The sequence below is a fragment of the Ascaphus truei genome, chromosome 4 (assembly GCF_040206685.1).
Source record: "Ascaphus truei isolate aAscTru1 chromosome 4, aAscTru1.hap1, whole genome shotgun sequence".
In the NCBI taxonomy this organism is placed as follows: Eukaryota; Metazoa; Chordata; class Amphibia; order Anura; family Ascaphidae; genus Ascaphus; species Ascaphus truei.
In genome coordinates this window covers 85705528-85724042 of record NC_134486.1, presented here as the reverse complement: position 1 = coordinate 85724042, position 18515 = coordinate 85705528, and the positions used below count along the sequence as shown (strand labels likewise).

General features: G+C 43.8%; 1 protein-coding gene across 4 annotated transcripts in view; it reads right to left on the bottom strand.

Annotated features, from left to right (window-relative positions):
- WDPCP (WD repeat containing planar cell polarity effector) overlaps positions 1 to 18515 on the bottom strand; it is a 361726-nt gene that overhangs the window by 20118 nt on the left and 323093 nt on the right. For all 4 annotated transcript variants that reach the window (XM_075596138.1, XM_075596140.1, XM_075596139.1 and 1 more), the window contains one exon: positions 6990 to 7140. In XM_075596138.1, the coding sequence (XP_075452253.1) occupies positions 6990 to 7140 (151 nt within the window). The remainder of the gene's footprint in view (positions 1 to 6989; positions 7141 to 18515) is intronic.

Sequence of the window (18515 nt, the reverse complement as noted above, 5' to 3'; positions counted from 1 at the left end):
ACTTAAATTAAAAGCCAAAGCAGTGTCTTGAGAATATAAGTGTCCTATTGCTCAATGAAAAAAAAATAAAATAAATGTTGCTAAAATGTATTTAAAACTTTGTCTGTTCGGTTTGTTCTTAAGAGGGTACCAACTGCTAAATACACTGACTCCCAAAGTATATACTGCTACCAGTAAGGTTGCGCTTATAGTGCCTTGCGATGGCGACGTCGCTCGGAATCAAATACATTGACTCCGTCACAAGCGCTTATAGTAAGCGCGACGGCGACGTCGCCACCCAAAATTTTGAAGCCGGGTCTATTTGATTTTTTAGAGACAGTCGCCACATGTGACTGACTCTAAATCAGAGACTGCGGCCCTCCCCCTTTGTGACGTCGCTGGCGACAGTCGCTGAAAATCAAATTATAACTTTCGCTGGTGGCGACGGCGAAGGGTGATGTCATTGGACGCATTGCCGTCGCCAGCACTATAAGTAACAATGTTCCTGCGACTTTGTTTTAAATTCTCAATATGAATTGAAAAAATAATATTTTTTGCATAGTCAACAATGGTGGAGAATTGGGATATTTTGGGTAACGGGTAAGAGTGGTGAAGATTGATAGAGTACTCATCTAGTTCTCCTATAGAAACATGCTAATATAGCAGCGGTGGGAAGCTTTTTCATCCAGACCTGGCATCCTGGAACTCCGCCATTAGCCTTCCCCTTACAGGCAGACCGTGATACGTGCCGTCATGTCCATATATGACCATGGATTGGTTGTAATCTGTTTTTAACAGCTTCATTACCACCATTAAGTGGGATTTTGCAAGGTTGCTAGTTTGGTAGGTGGAAGATAAGCATACAGGTTATTTATTACGAGAAGATCCAGAATTTATATGTGAGGTAAGTGACATTTTTGTTCTACTTATTTTGTTATTTTTTAAATGTTGTATGATAATAACAACCACTGAAGATAATTTGCTAGGCGCTCCTAAAACGCAAACAAGGGCTTCCATGTCCTACTGTTACCATTGCATTTGTAAAGCACTCACCTTTCTACTTATGCTATGAAATGTATACAGGCATACCCCGGTTTAAGGACACTCACTTTAAGGACACTCGCGAGTAAGGACATATTTTCAATAGCCCCATACTGTGTCCGTACGCTCGCTTCGCGAGTACGGACACTTATTTTGCCCTACAGACCGCCGTAGTAGTGACGCGCTGATTCCCCTCGTCCAATAGGCAAACGGCAGCTTGCGCATGCGCCTGTCAGCACGTCCTGAACAGCAATACCAGCTCCCTACCTGTACCGAAGCATCGATAAGTGGGGAAAAGGTAGTGCTTCACGTTAAGTGCATTTTCACTTTACATACAGGCTCTAGACGCATTGCGTACGTTAATGCGGGGTATGCCTGTACAGGGTATCCACTGCTGTAAGCAAACCCTTACAGGCAAAATTAGCAGGAAGCATAAAAACAGAAGGTAACAAAAAGTTCGACATGTTCCAGAAATGGAAAAACTCTCGGCATTAATGAACTAGTCTACGGAAAAATGTGTAAAGGTCTGGAATCCTTGGATAAGGGCCTTTCCAGAAGATAGATCGACAATACAAAATATACAAATATAAACAAATTTTTGCAGAAAAATTACTAGGATTACTACCACTAGTGTCTCTTCCCAACCATATTTTGTTATTAGTACTGTTAAATATCATTTCTACTGTTAGTATTATTATTATTATTTCTGTTCTGTATGGTTGATCTAATTATGTTGGTTTTATTGTTCCCCCTTCCACGTTTTCCCCTTTTTTTTTGTTCTGTACCCACCCTCCACCCTGAATATAACTGGAAAAAAATTGTTTGAAAAAAAACCCAAAACAAAACCAGAAAGTAAGAACCCTTGGGGCATAAGTAGCAAATTCTGGGGTTTAAGTTAGGTTCTCCCAAACCGAAGACAATACTAAGTTACCACAACTGTTACTGAGTTCAGCAAATATCATAACCTGACTGGCAGTGCAGGCAAAGCAATCTATTAGGGACCTTTCCTCTCCACTTTTGTGCACATAATAAGATATGTTAATATAATATCCCTAAAAATAAAACATACACACAAGGAGGAGCAATGAAGTTATAGGGATATAGGATTATTTCCATTCATTTAAAAGATTTCGCATGAACAATCTGAACAAGGGATTGTGTGGTCATTAAGGCTCAGGTAAAGCAAAATCTATAACTCATGTTGGTTCAAAGAGAGATCTCAACATGATTCCTCACAGAAAACCAAAAACAATGGCAATAAAGAGTACAATATCTAGTGATAGGACAGCAGACTGGCAGTCCATGGATGTAAGAAGTATTCTGTCGGCAGATAATATTGAGCTGTTTTGTGTTAAAAAAAAAACCTAAAATAAACACTGAATACTTTGTGGTCATTTATGAAGGACACTAAAATAAATTCAAACCTTCTATGTTTTCCCTACAACAAACCAAAGGTCCAGATTGTCAACTGCTGTTTAACATACACGCAGCCCAATGTCTAGCACAGCATAAATACAACAGAAAAAAACCCATTCTCGATGCAGACAACAAAATAAACTGTTTGATTTCACAATTCTTTGAGATTCGAGTACCTACTTGTAGCAATAGCATTTAGCTCCCTAAAGCTTCCTTTCTATCCCCCCCCCCACCTTTTAACTTAAAATATTGCTATTGTTTCAATTACCTTACGTATTGGGAATAAAAAGGTTCTTTCAAAAGATTGTATGCTTGGTCATAGCAATCATGTATGAGCTATGACATGGAGCTGTCATTGCTATTTCATAGTACTGCCGTTTGATGTTTGCTGCATCATATTTTCCATCTTACATCCCAGTCAACATCAGCTCTTGTGTCAAAGCTAATTACAGTACTCATTTGAGATCTGGATACAATTAACTCTTTCAGAGCTCACAGAAAGGTAGAGACATTCAACAAAAGAGCACTACCTGTGTAGCTCGCAGAATCCAGTGACAGTGTGCAGTTAGATTTACTAGAGGGGTGGCAAGTCTTAGCCCACCATAAAGCTCATTAACCTTAAAGGTTAATTTAGATTTAATAAGGCTTACCAATGTTTAGTCAATCTGGGCCTTTACAATGCCTATATCCATTTACAATACAGTACTGGTCTGCTCTGCATTGTGATGTTTTAGCAACAAAAGAGAGGAACTGGAACCCAAGACAAACAAAATGTTGACTACATTGTAACTACTAGACGTAATCTAGCTTGGAATAAACAAGGACAGCAGAAGAATGGATTCCTCCCTGGTCAGTATTGGATACTGATGTCAGCACGATTTCTATTTATTTCATAACCACCACATGGAGTTTCTATTGATCCTTAACCATTTCAGTGCCAGACGGTCCTGACACTTTCATGGCCACAGACCATCCGGCACTGATGGATCATGTGACCCCCGCTCTATGGAGTGATCACGGGATCCGGTCGCTGTACCGGAAGTGAAGGGGAAGGGAGACTAGAAAATGTGCAAATAGGCAATGACGTACAGCGTATGTCATAAGGGCACCTGTTGGGCACTAAAGGGGTTTTTAAAAAATAAAGTATGCCAACTCCGTTCCTGTGAGACCCGCACAAAAATAAAACTGGTTCTATGTAGATATTATATCTATTGTCAGTCCAATTCAGATGACCTGTCTAAAATGACATTAATCAGGTAATAACTTATGAATGAGATAAATATGTCACATTATTCATAGCCTTCTGTATAGCATCTGTGCAAACTTTGGTACCTGGAAAATTCAGTTCCTATTGGCCGGATATATCAGCATTGCAATATAAAAAGATACCTTTTACTGTATGCATAAAAATATTACATAGGTACAGTAACAACTGTAATTCGTGTAGCACTTTTCTCCCAAAGGGGCTCAAAGCACTGTACGTAAAGAGTTACAGACACAGCCACTTCTCCGACGAAAATGTAATCTATGTTTGGCGCTTGAGGCACAGGGGGACAAAGTGACTTGCCCAATGTCACAGGGAGCGTACAATGGGGTTTGTACCGGGCTCCCTTGGTTCAAAGTCAGTGTTATTTTTTTCAGAGCCAGTTCCTACTCACTGAGACACTCCTTCAGCCCCTGATAACTGCTTAGTAATAGCATAAATCAGTACTGAGCTATAAACAATGGACTGTTAAGTGAGATCTTCCCCAGAAAATTGTGGAGGGGGAGTGGATGAATCAGGAACCACAAGAGGTTTCTATTGTTGTGAGCTGTTTCTTTGTAGGAGTACTATCGTTTAAAGCAGTGTTCTCTCCTAGTGACTCCACCCATGGCATAGGGAGGGTTGTTCTGAGCTACGGGATCTCCCACTCCTACAACTGGAGACAAATACGTTCCAGAGACATTTTCTATGTTTAGAATATGGCACTTGCCCTCTTGCAAGGTGGCTAGTCAGCAACTTCCTGTCTCTGAGCCAATTAGGAACAGTGACATATACAAATTGTCTCTTAGGTGACTTCCTTTTGGTGTTTATTTTAAACTCCCCAAAGTGCTCATATGTCTTGAGGTTAATATATCCTGAAATGGGTAGAGTGAAAGACAATTTGTAATACTGAATCAGAAGGCCCATTGTTCAAACAATGTAAAAATAAATAGTCACCGATTGCTGCTTTAAAGCGGCAATCCAAGCTTTTGTTTTTAATTTAATTTTTTATACAGGGTTGAAGCAGGGTAGTCTCCGGAGCTGAACCCCATTAATTTCAGCTCTGGTGACCTCTGCTTCCAGAGGTACTTACCTCCGTAGGGGGTGTCGGTAGCAATTCTGGCTCACATCCAGGGTTCACATTATGGCGGATTTTCATAGTTCCCACGACCAGCGGGCCAATAGGAAGTCGTGACATCACCCAGTGCAGCTTCCTATTGGCCCATGTGACCGGGGGCTTTAAACTGCAGAAGACTGCAGAGAGATACCGGCACCTCCTTCAGAGGTAGGTATCTCTGAAGCCGGGGGTCACCAGAGCTGAAATTAAAGGTGTTCAGCTCTGGAGACCCCTGCTTCAATCCTGTAAAACATGGGGGGGAAAAAACAGCTTGGATTGCCGCTTTAAGATGCACCCGGAAGGGAATGCGTATGCCACAGTGTGAAATAGAACTCTATCAAGGTAAACACTGTGTACAACTCTTCCAATACAAAAGATAATACTGTTCCTTAACTAGAAACAGAGAATGTACTGGAGCTGCAGTGTATATTAAAACTGACATTTGGTAAGGCTGTGGATTCATAATAATATCATGTTTCGTAAAAAATGTGCACATCAATGGTATTAATTAAACATTAATGAACATTGTTTTAACACCTGTTTGTGCTGAAGCAACGCCCATAATATTGGTTGTTGTTTGTTTTAACTGCATTGTAAGTACGGATATCAGTTCTGTTAACCTGTATTTTATCATTGCATGGTTTGGTTGATGGACAGCTAGAAGCCACATTTTCAAGCGAAGTAGGCTGCTCAAGCTCAGTCCTTGAAGAGCCAGCAACATGCTGGTGTTTAGGGCAGTACATATCTAAGCAACTTGCCTCAGTGATAAGTAAGGTTAGGCTAATTGGCAAGAATGTGTTAGAGACATTTTGAAAACCTGGACTGAATGTTGAAGTCTTTACACTCTTATAACACGGACATCATTTTTTTTTTATTCACACTTTCAAAAAATGTATTTGTTAAAACTATTTTCCAACATCTTAACAGGAAATAAAAAGACCACTTGTGGTACATGTGCATGTTTCAGACAAGTCTGCAACACTGTCTTTCCGCATTATCGCTTAGCAAACGGTGCTTCCACTGCAGCCAGGGATTCTGGGTAATGACATGCAAATGAGCACAATGTGTCACTCTTTGCTTCTTATCCATTTTAACATGGACCCTATAAGTGTATGTCTGCCGCATTACACAGCTTTTCAGCACAGCCGGGGTTAAAGACGTGCATAGCTAGTAAACCTACTCACAGACATATATTTCGACCTTTTAGGTCTCATCAGTGCGAGGTTGGTTGCTTTACATCTTTACAAATATAAAGTTCTTATTATAGAATACTAAGCAAAGGCGCAACGTTTGTCTTCCTCTTCCCTCCCCTTTCCTTATGTAGCAGAGGCCTCTACTTTGCCTTCGGTGCACAGGACTGATCAGCTGTTTAGCTGGCAGAGCTACGCGCGATCAGGAAGAGTGGCGGTGGCCATCTTGGCATTCAGGACTACATTTCCCAGAAGCCGTGGATGTGTCACATGAGCCGCTTTAACTAATCAAGCAAGCGGCCATTAAAGAGACTCCTGATATCGTCCGCGGGACAGGTAACATGCAGGAGTCTTGCAGAAGCCGTCAGAGAGGACGTATGCGCCCAGGGAGCAAGTACGCCCCTAGACTAGGCCAGAACTCTGCCCCAAGGCCCCAATCCCTCCAAAGAAGTGGACTGTCATAGGGAAGGCCCCAGATAGCGACCCTCCCATTAGAACCCCAGCTATACTACCGTGCCGGTGGACAGACGTCCACACGGCGGACTGCGGCCTGGGACCAGGCTGCACGTGGCAGTAGAAAGGTGGACCCCTCCGGCTGGAACTTCACCGTGGATCGTGCCTGGATAAGGGGTGAGGGGATTTATGTCAGAGGCCCAGAGTTATATATATATATATATATATATATATACACACACATATATATATATATATGGTGTGGTATTGTTATTACTGTTTGTATTGGTACCTAAGAGGAGTCATCCCACCAACGCTGGGATCCCTTATAGGTGGAGGCGCTGCACTAAGAGAGATAGCTCACACCAGGCTCCCAGAAGCGGAGGCTCAGGCCTCCTGTGAGCGTACAGGTATTAGCAGCACGCGTAGTCGCCCGCGGTTTCCCGTAGGCATAAGGAAAGGGGTTTACCTTATTTAAGCTTTTTAATCATGTTTGTTAACATTTGATGTTGTTGTCTCTTTTTTTCTTTTCCTTTGCAGTATGTCTCACCTGCTGGCTGGGCTTTTTTGAGAGGAACAACCAGTTTTTGAGCCTGTGGTGGGAAGACTTTCTCCAAACTGCTCATCCCCTTGAGGTCTCAAAGAAAGGTCAACAAATGCTTCATTTATATCCTCCACTCTGTCCATGGGCACCAATGTCTCTATAAATAAAATGAACATACATAAGTTTTGAGCCAGAACACCACAGAAAGCAGCAGCAAAACCAGTTCCCATTCATTATTATATTATTACAGTATATTATCATTTCAGTTCCAATCAATATTATTGCTTATAAAAACAATAAGAGGCTTAAACTTTCGAACCATTGAAAGCAAGCTCTCATTGGTTGAAATTCAGAGATGTTCATTGCCAAGAAATCCCCAGCAGAATAATAATCTAGTATATATATCTTACTATATATTTGTGAAAGCATCATATGTTTCTATGTCTGTATGTGTCTCCCTGTGTCCCTCCCTGTGTCCCTAGCGGCAATCCCATTGGACCTTGGGCCAGGCCAATGAGATTGCTCCCTTTGCCCGCCCCCGCACACCTCTCATTGGCTTGAGGCAGCCCCCCACCTCCCTCCCCCACGCTCTCTTTGCGGCTCTCCCCTCACATAGGCCGCTTCCCCAGCTGACCATCCCCGAGAGCGCTCCCCACGGCTCTCACCACCCATAGGCCACTCCCTCACCCGGCACTCTCCCTCACACCCCACCCACTCACCCCCCTGCTCTCCCCCCCCGCCCGCTCCCCCCCCTCTCCCCCCGCTCACACCCCCCGCCCGCTTATCCCCCCCCCACACACACAGAGCACGCTCTCTGCGGCTCTCCCCTCACACAGGCCGCTCCCCGTCCCAGAGGCCACTCCTCCGGCTGTCTCTGCCTCTCCTCCGGCTGTCTCCGCCTCTCCCCGCGAGAGGCACAGCACCTCCTCACCGGAGCGTCTCAGCCTCTCCGCGGAGGAGCCCGAGGTGGAGGAGGGCGGCGGCCGGTACCCGTAGGAACAGGAGCGCGGCCGTGTGCAAGGTGAGTAAACACAGGGGAATGGGTTATAAAACGCGTCCAAGACTCACCCTGCCCTTTGCCCCCTCCCTGCCCCCCCTACCCTCCCTGTCCCCCCCTACCCTCCCTGCCCCTTGCCCCCTGCACCCCTGCCCTTTGCCCCCTGCCCTCCCTCCCCCTGCCCTTTGCCCCCTGCCCTCCCTCCCCCTGTCCTTTGCCCCCTGCCATCCCTCCCCCTGCCCTTTGCCCCCTGCCCTCCCTCCCCCTGCCCTCTGCCCTCCCTCCCCTTGCCCGCTGCCCTCCCTCCCCCTGCCCTTTGCCCCCTGCCCTCCCTCCCCTTGCCCTTTGCCCCCTGCCCTTTGCCCCCTGCTCTCCTGCCCTTCTGCCCTCCCTCCCCCTGCACTTTGTCCCCTGCCACCCTCCACCTGCCCCCCCAGCCCTTTGCCCCCTACCCCCCTAGCCCTTTGCCCCCCCAGCCCTTTGCCCTTTTCCCCTCCCTGCCCTTTGCCCCGCCCCTCCCCTCCCTGCCCTTTGCCCCACCCATCGCTCCCCTCCCTGCCCCTCCCTGCCCAACCCACCCCTCCCTGCAACCCCCCCTGCCCCCACCTCCCCGCCCCTCCCTGCCCTTTGCCCCCCCCGCCCCTCCCTGCCCTTTGCCCCCCCGCCCATCCCTGCCCTTTGCCCCCTGCCCTCCCCACCCTTCTACGCCCCTTGGCCCCCCCCGCCCTTCGACACCCCTCCCCCCCGCCCTTCCACTCCATGCCCCCTGCCCTTCCACGCCCGGTATATCAGCTAGTATATATATAAAATCAAAAACGAATAGACGATACCGTTCTGTGGCTAACAAAATGCTTTTATTTGTGCGAGCTTTTGAGATACACTGATCTCTTCTTCCGGCGATGTTACAATGAATTAAGCTAAAAAAGTTTTTTTACTTTAAAACAGTGCATACTCTAATGTGATCTGTGATTGAAGCTTATCCCTTCCCCCTGTGCAGTATGCGTTTTATGATTTGAGGTGTTAAATGGTCCCTGAATGTAAGTGATGTGTGTGTGTGTGTGTGTATGTAAATATAAATTTGTAAAGCGCCCACAGAGTATACAGCGCTTTACAAAAGGTGTGTGGGGAGTGGACGTGTATATAGTGGTGTGGGTAGGTGTAGAAATGTAAGAGGGTGTTGCATTACAATAAGTGTGTGTAGATACTATGTGGTCCCTATTGGTCTACAGGGATGCGCAATGCTCCACACAGCAGGCACAATACACATACCACACTGGAATCTGGAGTACAAAATCAGAGGAAGGTTCACCTGTTCCTCCAGCAATGTTGTGTACCTCATCATGTGCATGAAATGCCCAGGGGGCTGCTACTACATAGGTGAGATGGGACATGGGCTAAACAAGAGAATGAATCTGCATCGCCACAGCATCACACATGGAACAAGAGACAGTCCTGTCGGCGAACATTTCCCTGACTCTGGCCATAAAATGAACGATCTGAAGGTGGCCATACTCAAAGGTAATCTTAGAACACCGAAAGAGAGACGCTTGCATGAATACAAATTTATGCAACTTTTCAGGACACTTAGCGGTGGCCTAAACCGAGACCGAATTTTCATGAGTCAGTTCTGACACATGTGAACGCTATTCCCATGAGTGCTAAAGGCCATGTCTATACAAACTCCGCAATATGAATGCACACACAGCTGTCTCCTGCACATACATATACACAATGTAATTCCATCCCTATAGACCAATAGGGATCACATAGTATCTACACACACTTTTAGTAATGCTACACCCTCTTACATTTCTACACCTACCCACACCACTATATACACGTCCACTACACACACACCTTTTGCAAAGTGTTGTATACTCTGTAGGCGCTTTACAAATTTATATTTACATACACACACATCACTTACATTCAGGGACCATTTAACACCTCAAGTCATAAAACGCATACTGCACAGGGGGAAGGGATAAGCATCAATCACAGATCACTTTCCAGTATGCACTGTTTTAAACTAAAATACCTTTTTTGGCTTCATTCATTGTAACACCGCCGGAAGAAGAGATCAGTGTATCTCGAAAGCTCGCACAAATAAAAGCATTTAGTTAGCCACAGAACGGTATTGTCTATTCATTTTTGATTATTAAGCTTGGCTAACACGGTACAGATCTATCTATCTATCTATCTATCTATCTATCTATCTATCTATCTATCTATCTATCTATCTATCTATCTATCCATACATACAAAGTCTATAATACTAGAATTCCCTATACTTGACATAACTTGACATAACCTGGTATTAAATCAATGGTTGCATTAAAGACATAACTCCTCCAGCCACTGCATTCATTGTCAGGTAATCTCTTGTTGCAACCGTCCATGTTTGGGGTTTACAAATGATGTCCTTCCTCACCATAACAATGATTATGTTGCAGTTCACTGAATACCTCTGTTAACTTCGTGCCCTAAAATATTTTTCAACGTATGGAAAATATAAATGCAAAACATTTTGTAAAAACGTAGCCATTGTGTTTGCCCTCTTTGTTGTTTCTTTGTGAATTAAAAAAACCTTTGCTATTCAGTGGAGGCCTGAAAAGCAGAATTCATAACAGTTAACTCCTCTGTCCTTGGCATATCATTGCCAGAAAGGAGAAAAGTTGGTGCCGGGTGACTTTGGTGCAGTCAGAAAGACAAAGTAGTTATAAAGTATGTCAGCCCAGGCAGGCATTAACTGACCAACACTCAAACAATAGAGATTAATAATCATTTATATTATATACATAGCTTGATGTTTTGTTCCCCAGAAGAGACGTGCAAAACATTTGGCGCTTGCCAAAATATATTTTAAAAAATCGTTAGCTTTCACAAATATTCAATATTCGATGGTTTTCTCAAAAAAACTAATTTCCATTTTGGAGAGAGAAATTCCTGGCGAATGCTGTTGATTTCGGCAGATGTATTGCCGAATGTTTGAAATACGCTAATAACTAAACAGTCTAAGCCTTGGAAAACATTTTTGCCAAGAGTCTAAAACACACCGAACGCCGAGACATTTGAACATCTCTCGTCCACATGGGGTCGTTCCACAGGAGGTGGAACAAAACAGGAAGTGAAAACAGAAAGGTCAAGTCCTACTCAACAAACAACCATCTCACTTTGAAGGGTGGAGCTAAAAGGAAATGAAACAACGTTGAAAAATTCTACCAAAACCACTGTTTAGAGGCATCAGTCACAGAACTTAATAGCTTAAACATGTCATTGCAATTGGTTACTGCATATCCTTGAAAGGACTGCAGAGTAAGATGTAGGGGAGTCCTATTCACGTGATTCCCGGTTGGTGTTTGAAAGGGCTTGAAAGCATTAGAGGCGGCATTACTAGTTAACGGCTTCAATTACTGGGGTGGGGTCACCATTATTTTGGTTTGGGGCTTTTTTTGCAGGCCTTATTACGTTCCTGCTAAATTATCCAATTCATGTCAAGAAACCAAGATGTCCTAGTAGAAGAAATTGGAAATGTGCAAGTTAAAGCAACATATTTTTGCAGAGGGGGGTTCTGAACAAGTAATGTAGCTTTGAAGCAACATTGCTGCTTCTATTGACAATGCTTAATGGTGAAGTTCTTCTTAGCATCAAAGTGAACCAATGGCTGTGACATGTTTGAGGCATTACATCTTGGTAATTGATGTCAATTAATCTGACAACTATAAGCATTTTAAATAACTTTTCAGTGTTAGTGTGTTAATATTGTGAGCTGAATCTTGGAGGGGCTTTCATATCCTTTATATCGTCTCTTCTGTTTAATGTCGCTGTATATGAAACAGATATAGCTTTAGCCTTCCCATTCCCTTTTTCAGAATGGACTAGTGTAAAGGAAACAATACAAAGAAACAAAGAATGACATTTTCATTTTAAGGGGCTTATTCTACAACAACTGAAGTGATTAATCAGGCCATTTTCGGACGATATTCCCCATTTGAATTTTGGCCAAAAATGGCTCGATCTGCTGCTCTGGCAAATGTAGGATAAGCCCCTAAAAATGATTCAATTTGTTTAGGAAAGCATGTTTTTTGTGCACTAACGTTACAGTATCTTTATGACTTAATTATTAAAGTTATGACTTTAAATACTGTATTTGCTCGATTATAGGGCGACTTTATTATAGAAGCAGCTGGAAAGAAATCAGTTTTCACACACACACACACACACACACACACACACACACACACACACACACACACACACACACACACACACACACACACACACACACACACACACTATCGTTCGGTTTGACCATCCTGCCACAAGCAACATGGCTGCTTCGTGCCCCGACGGTGGAGGTTTCTACATTTTACCCTCCTACCTCATACATCCGACTGCTGAGTGGCTTGCAAAGTGGTCGGGCTAGCTAATAAGGTGAATATGTACTTTTAAACTTAACTTCATTAAAAAAAAACAAAAAACATTGCCTTTTAATCAAGCAAAACTGGTATATGCCAGAAAAGCCATGCTTTAATCTCCATAATGTAAAATATTAACCATACTGGCCCATAATTACTAAGCAGTCTGCTGTCATAAGACACCTTCAGGAGCTGGAAGACGCCTTACGTTCGGCATAGGACTGCTTATTAAATACGGGCCACAATCTTGACTGATATAATTGCTGTTTGCCATATGGAAACAGAGATGCAGATCTAAGAAAACTCATAGTTGCAATAACCTTTAATGAGTTCTGCAAACATTGTACGACCATTTTACTCTGAACTACATAACGACAAGAGGTTTAAGTGTCTGTTCAGAATGAACAGGGGAAAGCAGAGACAATTACAAAAAAGGACCAAGTGAGCGAGGGCTGGTGCTTCACACAAAGGATGCAAATCTACCTCCAGCAGGCTAAGGACATAATCAATGCATCTTGCAATGTAATGATTTGGATAATTGCATAATGTAACACATGAACAAGTCTGAATGCATTTGGTAAAAAAAAAAAGATAAAGAAATAATTATTACTAGGTCTACTGCCCATTTACATGATTTTAATCTTATTCATTCATAAAAAATAAAAAAATAAAAACTTGCAATTTTGTGTTTTGAAAAGCTGTGAATCAAAGCAAATCATTTCTATTCTTTGGCAAATCAAGACAAACCAACAAGGCATTACACATGCAGTTGCTTTTGCCATTCAGGTATAATCAAAAGGTATGAAATATGTAAGCAGCATTAATTGAAAAAACAACACGAACAAAGCACTGTTTCATTTTAATACTTTGCCGTTGCTGTAAAGCTACAGAGCCACTTATTGAGCGGTAAAAAGAACCTTATAGAGGCTGGATTTCGTATACAGATGTTGTGTAGTATTAAGATACTGAATGTGAGGTTAATTGAGGAAGTGAATTTTGAAGGTGCTACTTTTTTCAGTAAAACTGAGATATCTACCGTGTATGTACAGTATACACACCAACATCACATCCAGATAACAAGCCTCAATTTGCAATGCATCCTATATGTAGCAGACTTGTGCATTTACACACTCAAACTATACTGCAAAAAGACTTGTAGACTATATTACCACACCAATAAGGCAATCAATACAGAGCTGAAAACACTATGACCACAGCATGAACACCTAAGTACGTAATCTATATTTAGACAGTGACAAAACATAATAAGTGGAGCAGAGATATCTAGCATGTTTTTACAAAAATACAGCGCCTATATGTTGTGGATACGTTCCTTTCATTTATACACAAACACAGCATTCTTATATGTATATGATGCCTGGTCTGCAATTACTGTACATACCAACACAATATCCCAAGGTAAAAGTAATACAACACCCCATCTGCATACAAACACACCCAACAGTGGTTGCAAAGTGCAATAACATCACTTATATCTGGGTGAATCAGCAAATTGGGAGTGGAAAAGTATCAACAAACAAGCATTAGTTCACTTAATGTTGGGAGACAGGAAATGTTGGTACAAATGTGTATTCCATACATATTTGCATGTATGTGTATATATATATATATACGATACATTTTAAGTTATGGTGGGTGAAAAAGGCGACAGAAAACCTCCACCGTTAGCATATATCCAATAAAGAATATCACTTGTGAGCACATTCACAAGTCTTACGACAGGTCTGCAACCCTGCCTTTCAACCATTATCACCTCGCATACAGTGCTCCCACTACAGCAAGGGATTCTGGGAAATGACATGCAAGTGAGCGCACAATGTGTCACCTTTTGCCTGGAATATCCATTCCAGGATATATATATATATATTATTTAAGTTATGGTGGGTGAAAAGGTGACTAAAAACCCTCCACCGTATAGCATGTACTGTAGCATATGTTTAAACGCTGTGTTTAAAGCAGCATGCATTGGTTTAAGGGTTTAACCATGTAATGTGGTCTTGAGACAAAAGGTGGCACTGTGTGCTCATTTGCATGTCATTTCCCAGAATCCCTTGAAAAGCGGAGTTGCAGACCTGCCTAAGACCTGTCAATGCGCTCATAAGTAATATTATATATATAATATATATATATACATTTTAAGTTATGGTGGGTGAAAAAGGCGACAGAAAACCTCCACCGTTAGCATATAGCCATGTGAATGGATATGCCAGGCAAAAGGTGACACATTGTGTGCTCATTTGCATGTCATTTCCCAGAATCCCTTGCTGCAGTGGAAGCATTGTATGCGAGGTGATAATGGTTGAAAGGCAGGGGTGCAGACCTGACTAAGACATGTGAATGTGCTCACAAGTGATATTCTTTATTGGCTATCTATCTATCTATCTATCTATCTATCTATCTATCTATCTATCTATCTATCTATCTATCTATCTATATATATCTATAACTATAACTATAACTATATATATATATATATATATATATATAGCCAATAAAGAATATCACTTGTGAGCACATTCACATGTCTTAGTCAGGTCTGCACCCCTGCCTTTCAACCATTATCACCTCGCATACAATGTATATATATATACAGTGTTCGACAAACCCATGCTTCCACTCGCCGGGGGCGACTAGAAATTGCTCCTGAGCGATTGGCCCAAGCAGCGCATGTGCTGCTGTTTAAATTCCCCCGCTCGCGCTGAGTTTCTCCCGCGCTGATTGCCCGCCGGCGTCTTGTGTCAAGTCTCCCGCTACAGACTCCCAGCCAATCGCAGCCTCGCATCCACACGCCCGTGCCCCGCGCTATGATTGGTGGGTTCCCTTCCCCTGGTCCCCGCCCCTGCTCTGCGCGGATTTTCCACTGTCTCCCCTGGTTCGCGCTGTCATTGGTGGGCTCCCTGCTCTGCGCGGAGATTGGCCACTCTCTCCGTGCTGGCACGCGTCCCCGCTGCCTCAGACAGCGAGCAGGAGCAAGCGAGGCACCGGGACATGGAGCCGCCCCTGGGGACACCTGGCTGGTACCGCCTCCCCGCCGCGGGTCCAGGGACCGCAAACCCGTTAACTCCCCCCGAGGAGAGGCCCGGACACCGGGGTGCAGAGAGGCAACGAGCGATGTCAGAGGCCCTGAACAGAGAGGACAGTGGGAGCGGAGGAGTGACGCGGAGGTGAGAGACGCAGGAGAGGCAGAGCGAGCGCACAGGAGGGTGTGTGAGTGAGAGTGTGTGTGTGTGTGATAGTGTGTGTGTGTGTGTGTGTGTGATAGTGTGTGTGTGTGAGTGAGTGTATGTGAGTGAGAGTGTATGTGAGTGAGAGTGTATGTGAGTGAGAGTGTATGTGTGTGTGTCGCTCTCTCTCTGTGTGTGTCTCTCTCGCTCGCTCTCTCGCTCTGTGTGTCGCTCTCTCTCTCTCGCTCTCTCTCTCTCTCTGTGTGTGTGTGTCTCTCCCTCTCAGTGTATCGCTCTCTCTCTCTCTCTCTCTCTCTGTGTGTGTGTGTGTGTGTGTCGCTCTCTCTGTGTGTCGCTCTCTCTCTGTGTGTGTGTGTGTGTGTGTCTCTCTCTCTCTCTCTCTCTCTCTCTCTCTCTGTGTGTGTGTCTCTCTCTTTCTCTCACCCACACTCTCTCTGTCTGTCTCTCACCCACACTTTCTTTGTCTCACACTCTGGACCTGGATATCTTATTTACGCTATATATCTTAACTGCCCTATACCTACACCAAAATAACCTATACTGTTTTCTTCCAGATCTGACTCAAGCTTCACACGGAAGACATCGGAATCCTCTCTAACCCAGAAGACAGGGGTAGGGAACACCTCCCCTAAAACATATAACATTGTGGGAATTAGGGTACCTGGACATTGAGGGACTGCAGATCAGGTAAGATCCAAGGCTGGATTGCTGCTTTAGATATTGTGAAGTGGGGGCATCCAGACACTGGTTAAGGGGTGCAGGAAACTAGTCATTCACATCTGGCTTTTTTTTCCAGATCCGACACACACACACACACACACACACACACACACACACACACACACACACACACACACACACACACACACACACACACACATACACACAAAACAAGGACTAATTGTAGTATAATGTAATACAATAAATAAACTTATGTCAAAAACGAATGTTCTTACTAGGAATTTATTTAATTTTTTAAAGCGAAGTGGGACTAGGGGCGGGGCGGGGGGCGGGTCTAGGGGTGGGGCTGGTGGGCAGGACTAGGGCAGGGTTGGGGGCGGGCCTAGGTGGCGAGTAGATTTTTGGGTGATTTGTCGACCACTGTGTGTATATGTGTATATGTGTATATATATTTATTTATATATATATATATATATATATATATATATATATATATATATATATATATATATATATATATATATATATATACACACAGTGTGTGTATATATAATTTTTTTTAAACAGAATGTGCTATTAGTGCCTATAAAGTATAACTAATATCATTCATGGAAAACTAATCTTCTCAAAAAGTGCATAGAATGTACAAATGTAAAACTGTAAATATGGTGTATGCTAAAAAAACAAAAACATTTAGCCATAAAGTGCTACCCACAGGGCCACAGACAGATTTCCCGGGGCTCAGGACTAGAGTTTCGGCCGGGGCACTCACCCCCATGTCGGCGGCCTTGCAAGCCCCCCTTCAGACCTCGCAAGCCCCCTCCTCTATCCCCCCTATCCCCATGTATTTATCTTCCCCCCCTCTCTCTCACTCTTCCCCTTTCTCTTCCTCACTCAGTCTCCACCCATCCCTCCTCTCACACGTCCCCCCCTTTCGCTATCACTTATTTACCCCCTCACACACAAAATACAATACAATCCCACACACACAAAATACAAAACACACACACACCTACCTTCGGAGGTGTCTGGGGTCTTTTGTGCCCCGGCCCTCTGCTGCCGGGCCTCTCTCCAGCCAGTGCGTGCTGGAAGCTGGGCCCGCCTGGAAGTTGTTCTCAGCTTCCGGCGGGAGAGAGGCCCAGCCTTGCAGAGAGTGGCTCACAGCAGCTGGGGACAGCTGAGGCTCGGCAGCTGGACGCAGAGTTTGGGCGCTGATAGGCCCAACTTCCAGCGCCGGCCGGGAACCCCAATGCCGCCTGGCCCGGGACTATTTTCCCGGTTCTCCCATGCCCACATCGGCGGCCCTCGCTAGCCAAATAAATAAATTGTGACTTAATAGTGCAATACAAATGCAGATAGACACAGTGTGTGTGTATACTAGTGATCAAATGTTTAGTATAACCCAATAACAGGCAGTTCTTTTGTCAGGGTTTTCGTTGTCCCAAACAGGGATAATCATAGGTTTTCGGTCTTCTCGTCTCAGTGTGTTACTCCACTCCCACTCTGCAGAGTTAATATATAGGGGGAAAAAGTCAAGCACCCCTGAGGCAAGCTCCCCCTGAGGAAGTGGTACATCCACGAAACGAGTATGGTCATTGGTGATTGCAGAGGTCTTTTGGTCCTGTCGGCTATCCGTCGTCTGCGCCACAGGGTTTCCTGGGAGTAGTGTGCAAGGAGCAGTGCTAGTACCCCCCACATTCACTCCAGCGAACAGAAGAGACGAGGAAGTCTTTGAATGAGTGGCTATATACTATTTAAACATGCTTGCTTACATTTACACCATGTAAGTCTTTGTTTTGAGGAACAATACAAATCAATATTATATCATTGATGTTGCACTTGTGTATATATATATATATATATATATATATATATATATATATATATATATATATATATATATATATATATATATACTGTATGTATGTTCTTGTACATACTATGGAAAGCAACTAATCTATGTAGTTACAACTTTGGGGCATACAGAATTAATCTGTTTGAGAAGCTAATTGTGATACAAGCATCATTTCCATGAACATCTTCCATTTGTATACGATACGGACAGCTATTGACAGTGGCAGTAGAAAGTTAGGCTAAGGCCCGTAATATAGTGGGCGCGCTTGCTGTGCCGTGCGCGCGGCACTTATAGTTGGCTGTGGGTAGCCAGCCATTGTATGCTAGGGCCGCGCATGATAGTGAGCGTGGAGCCAGCCGATAGGGGGGAAGATTC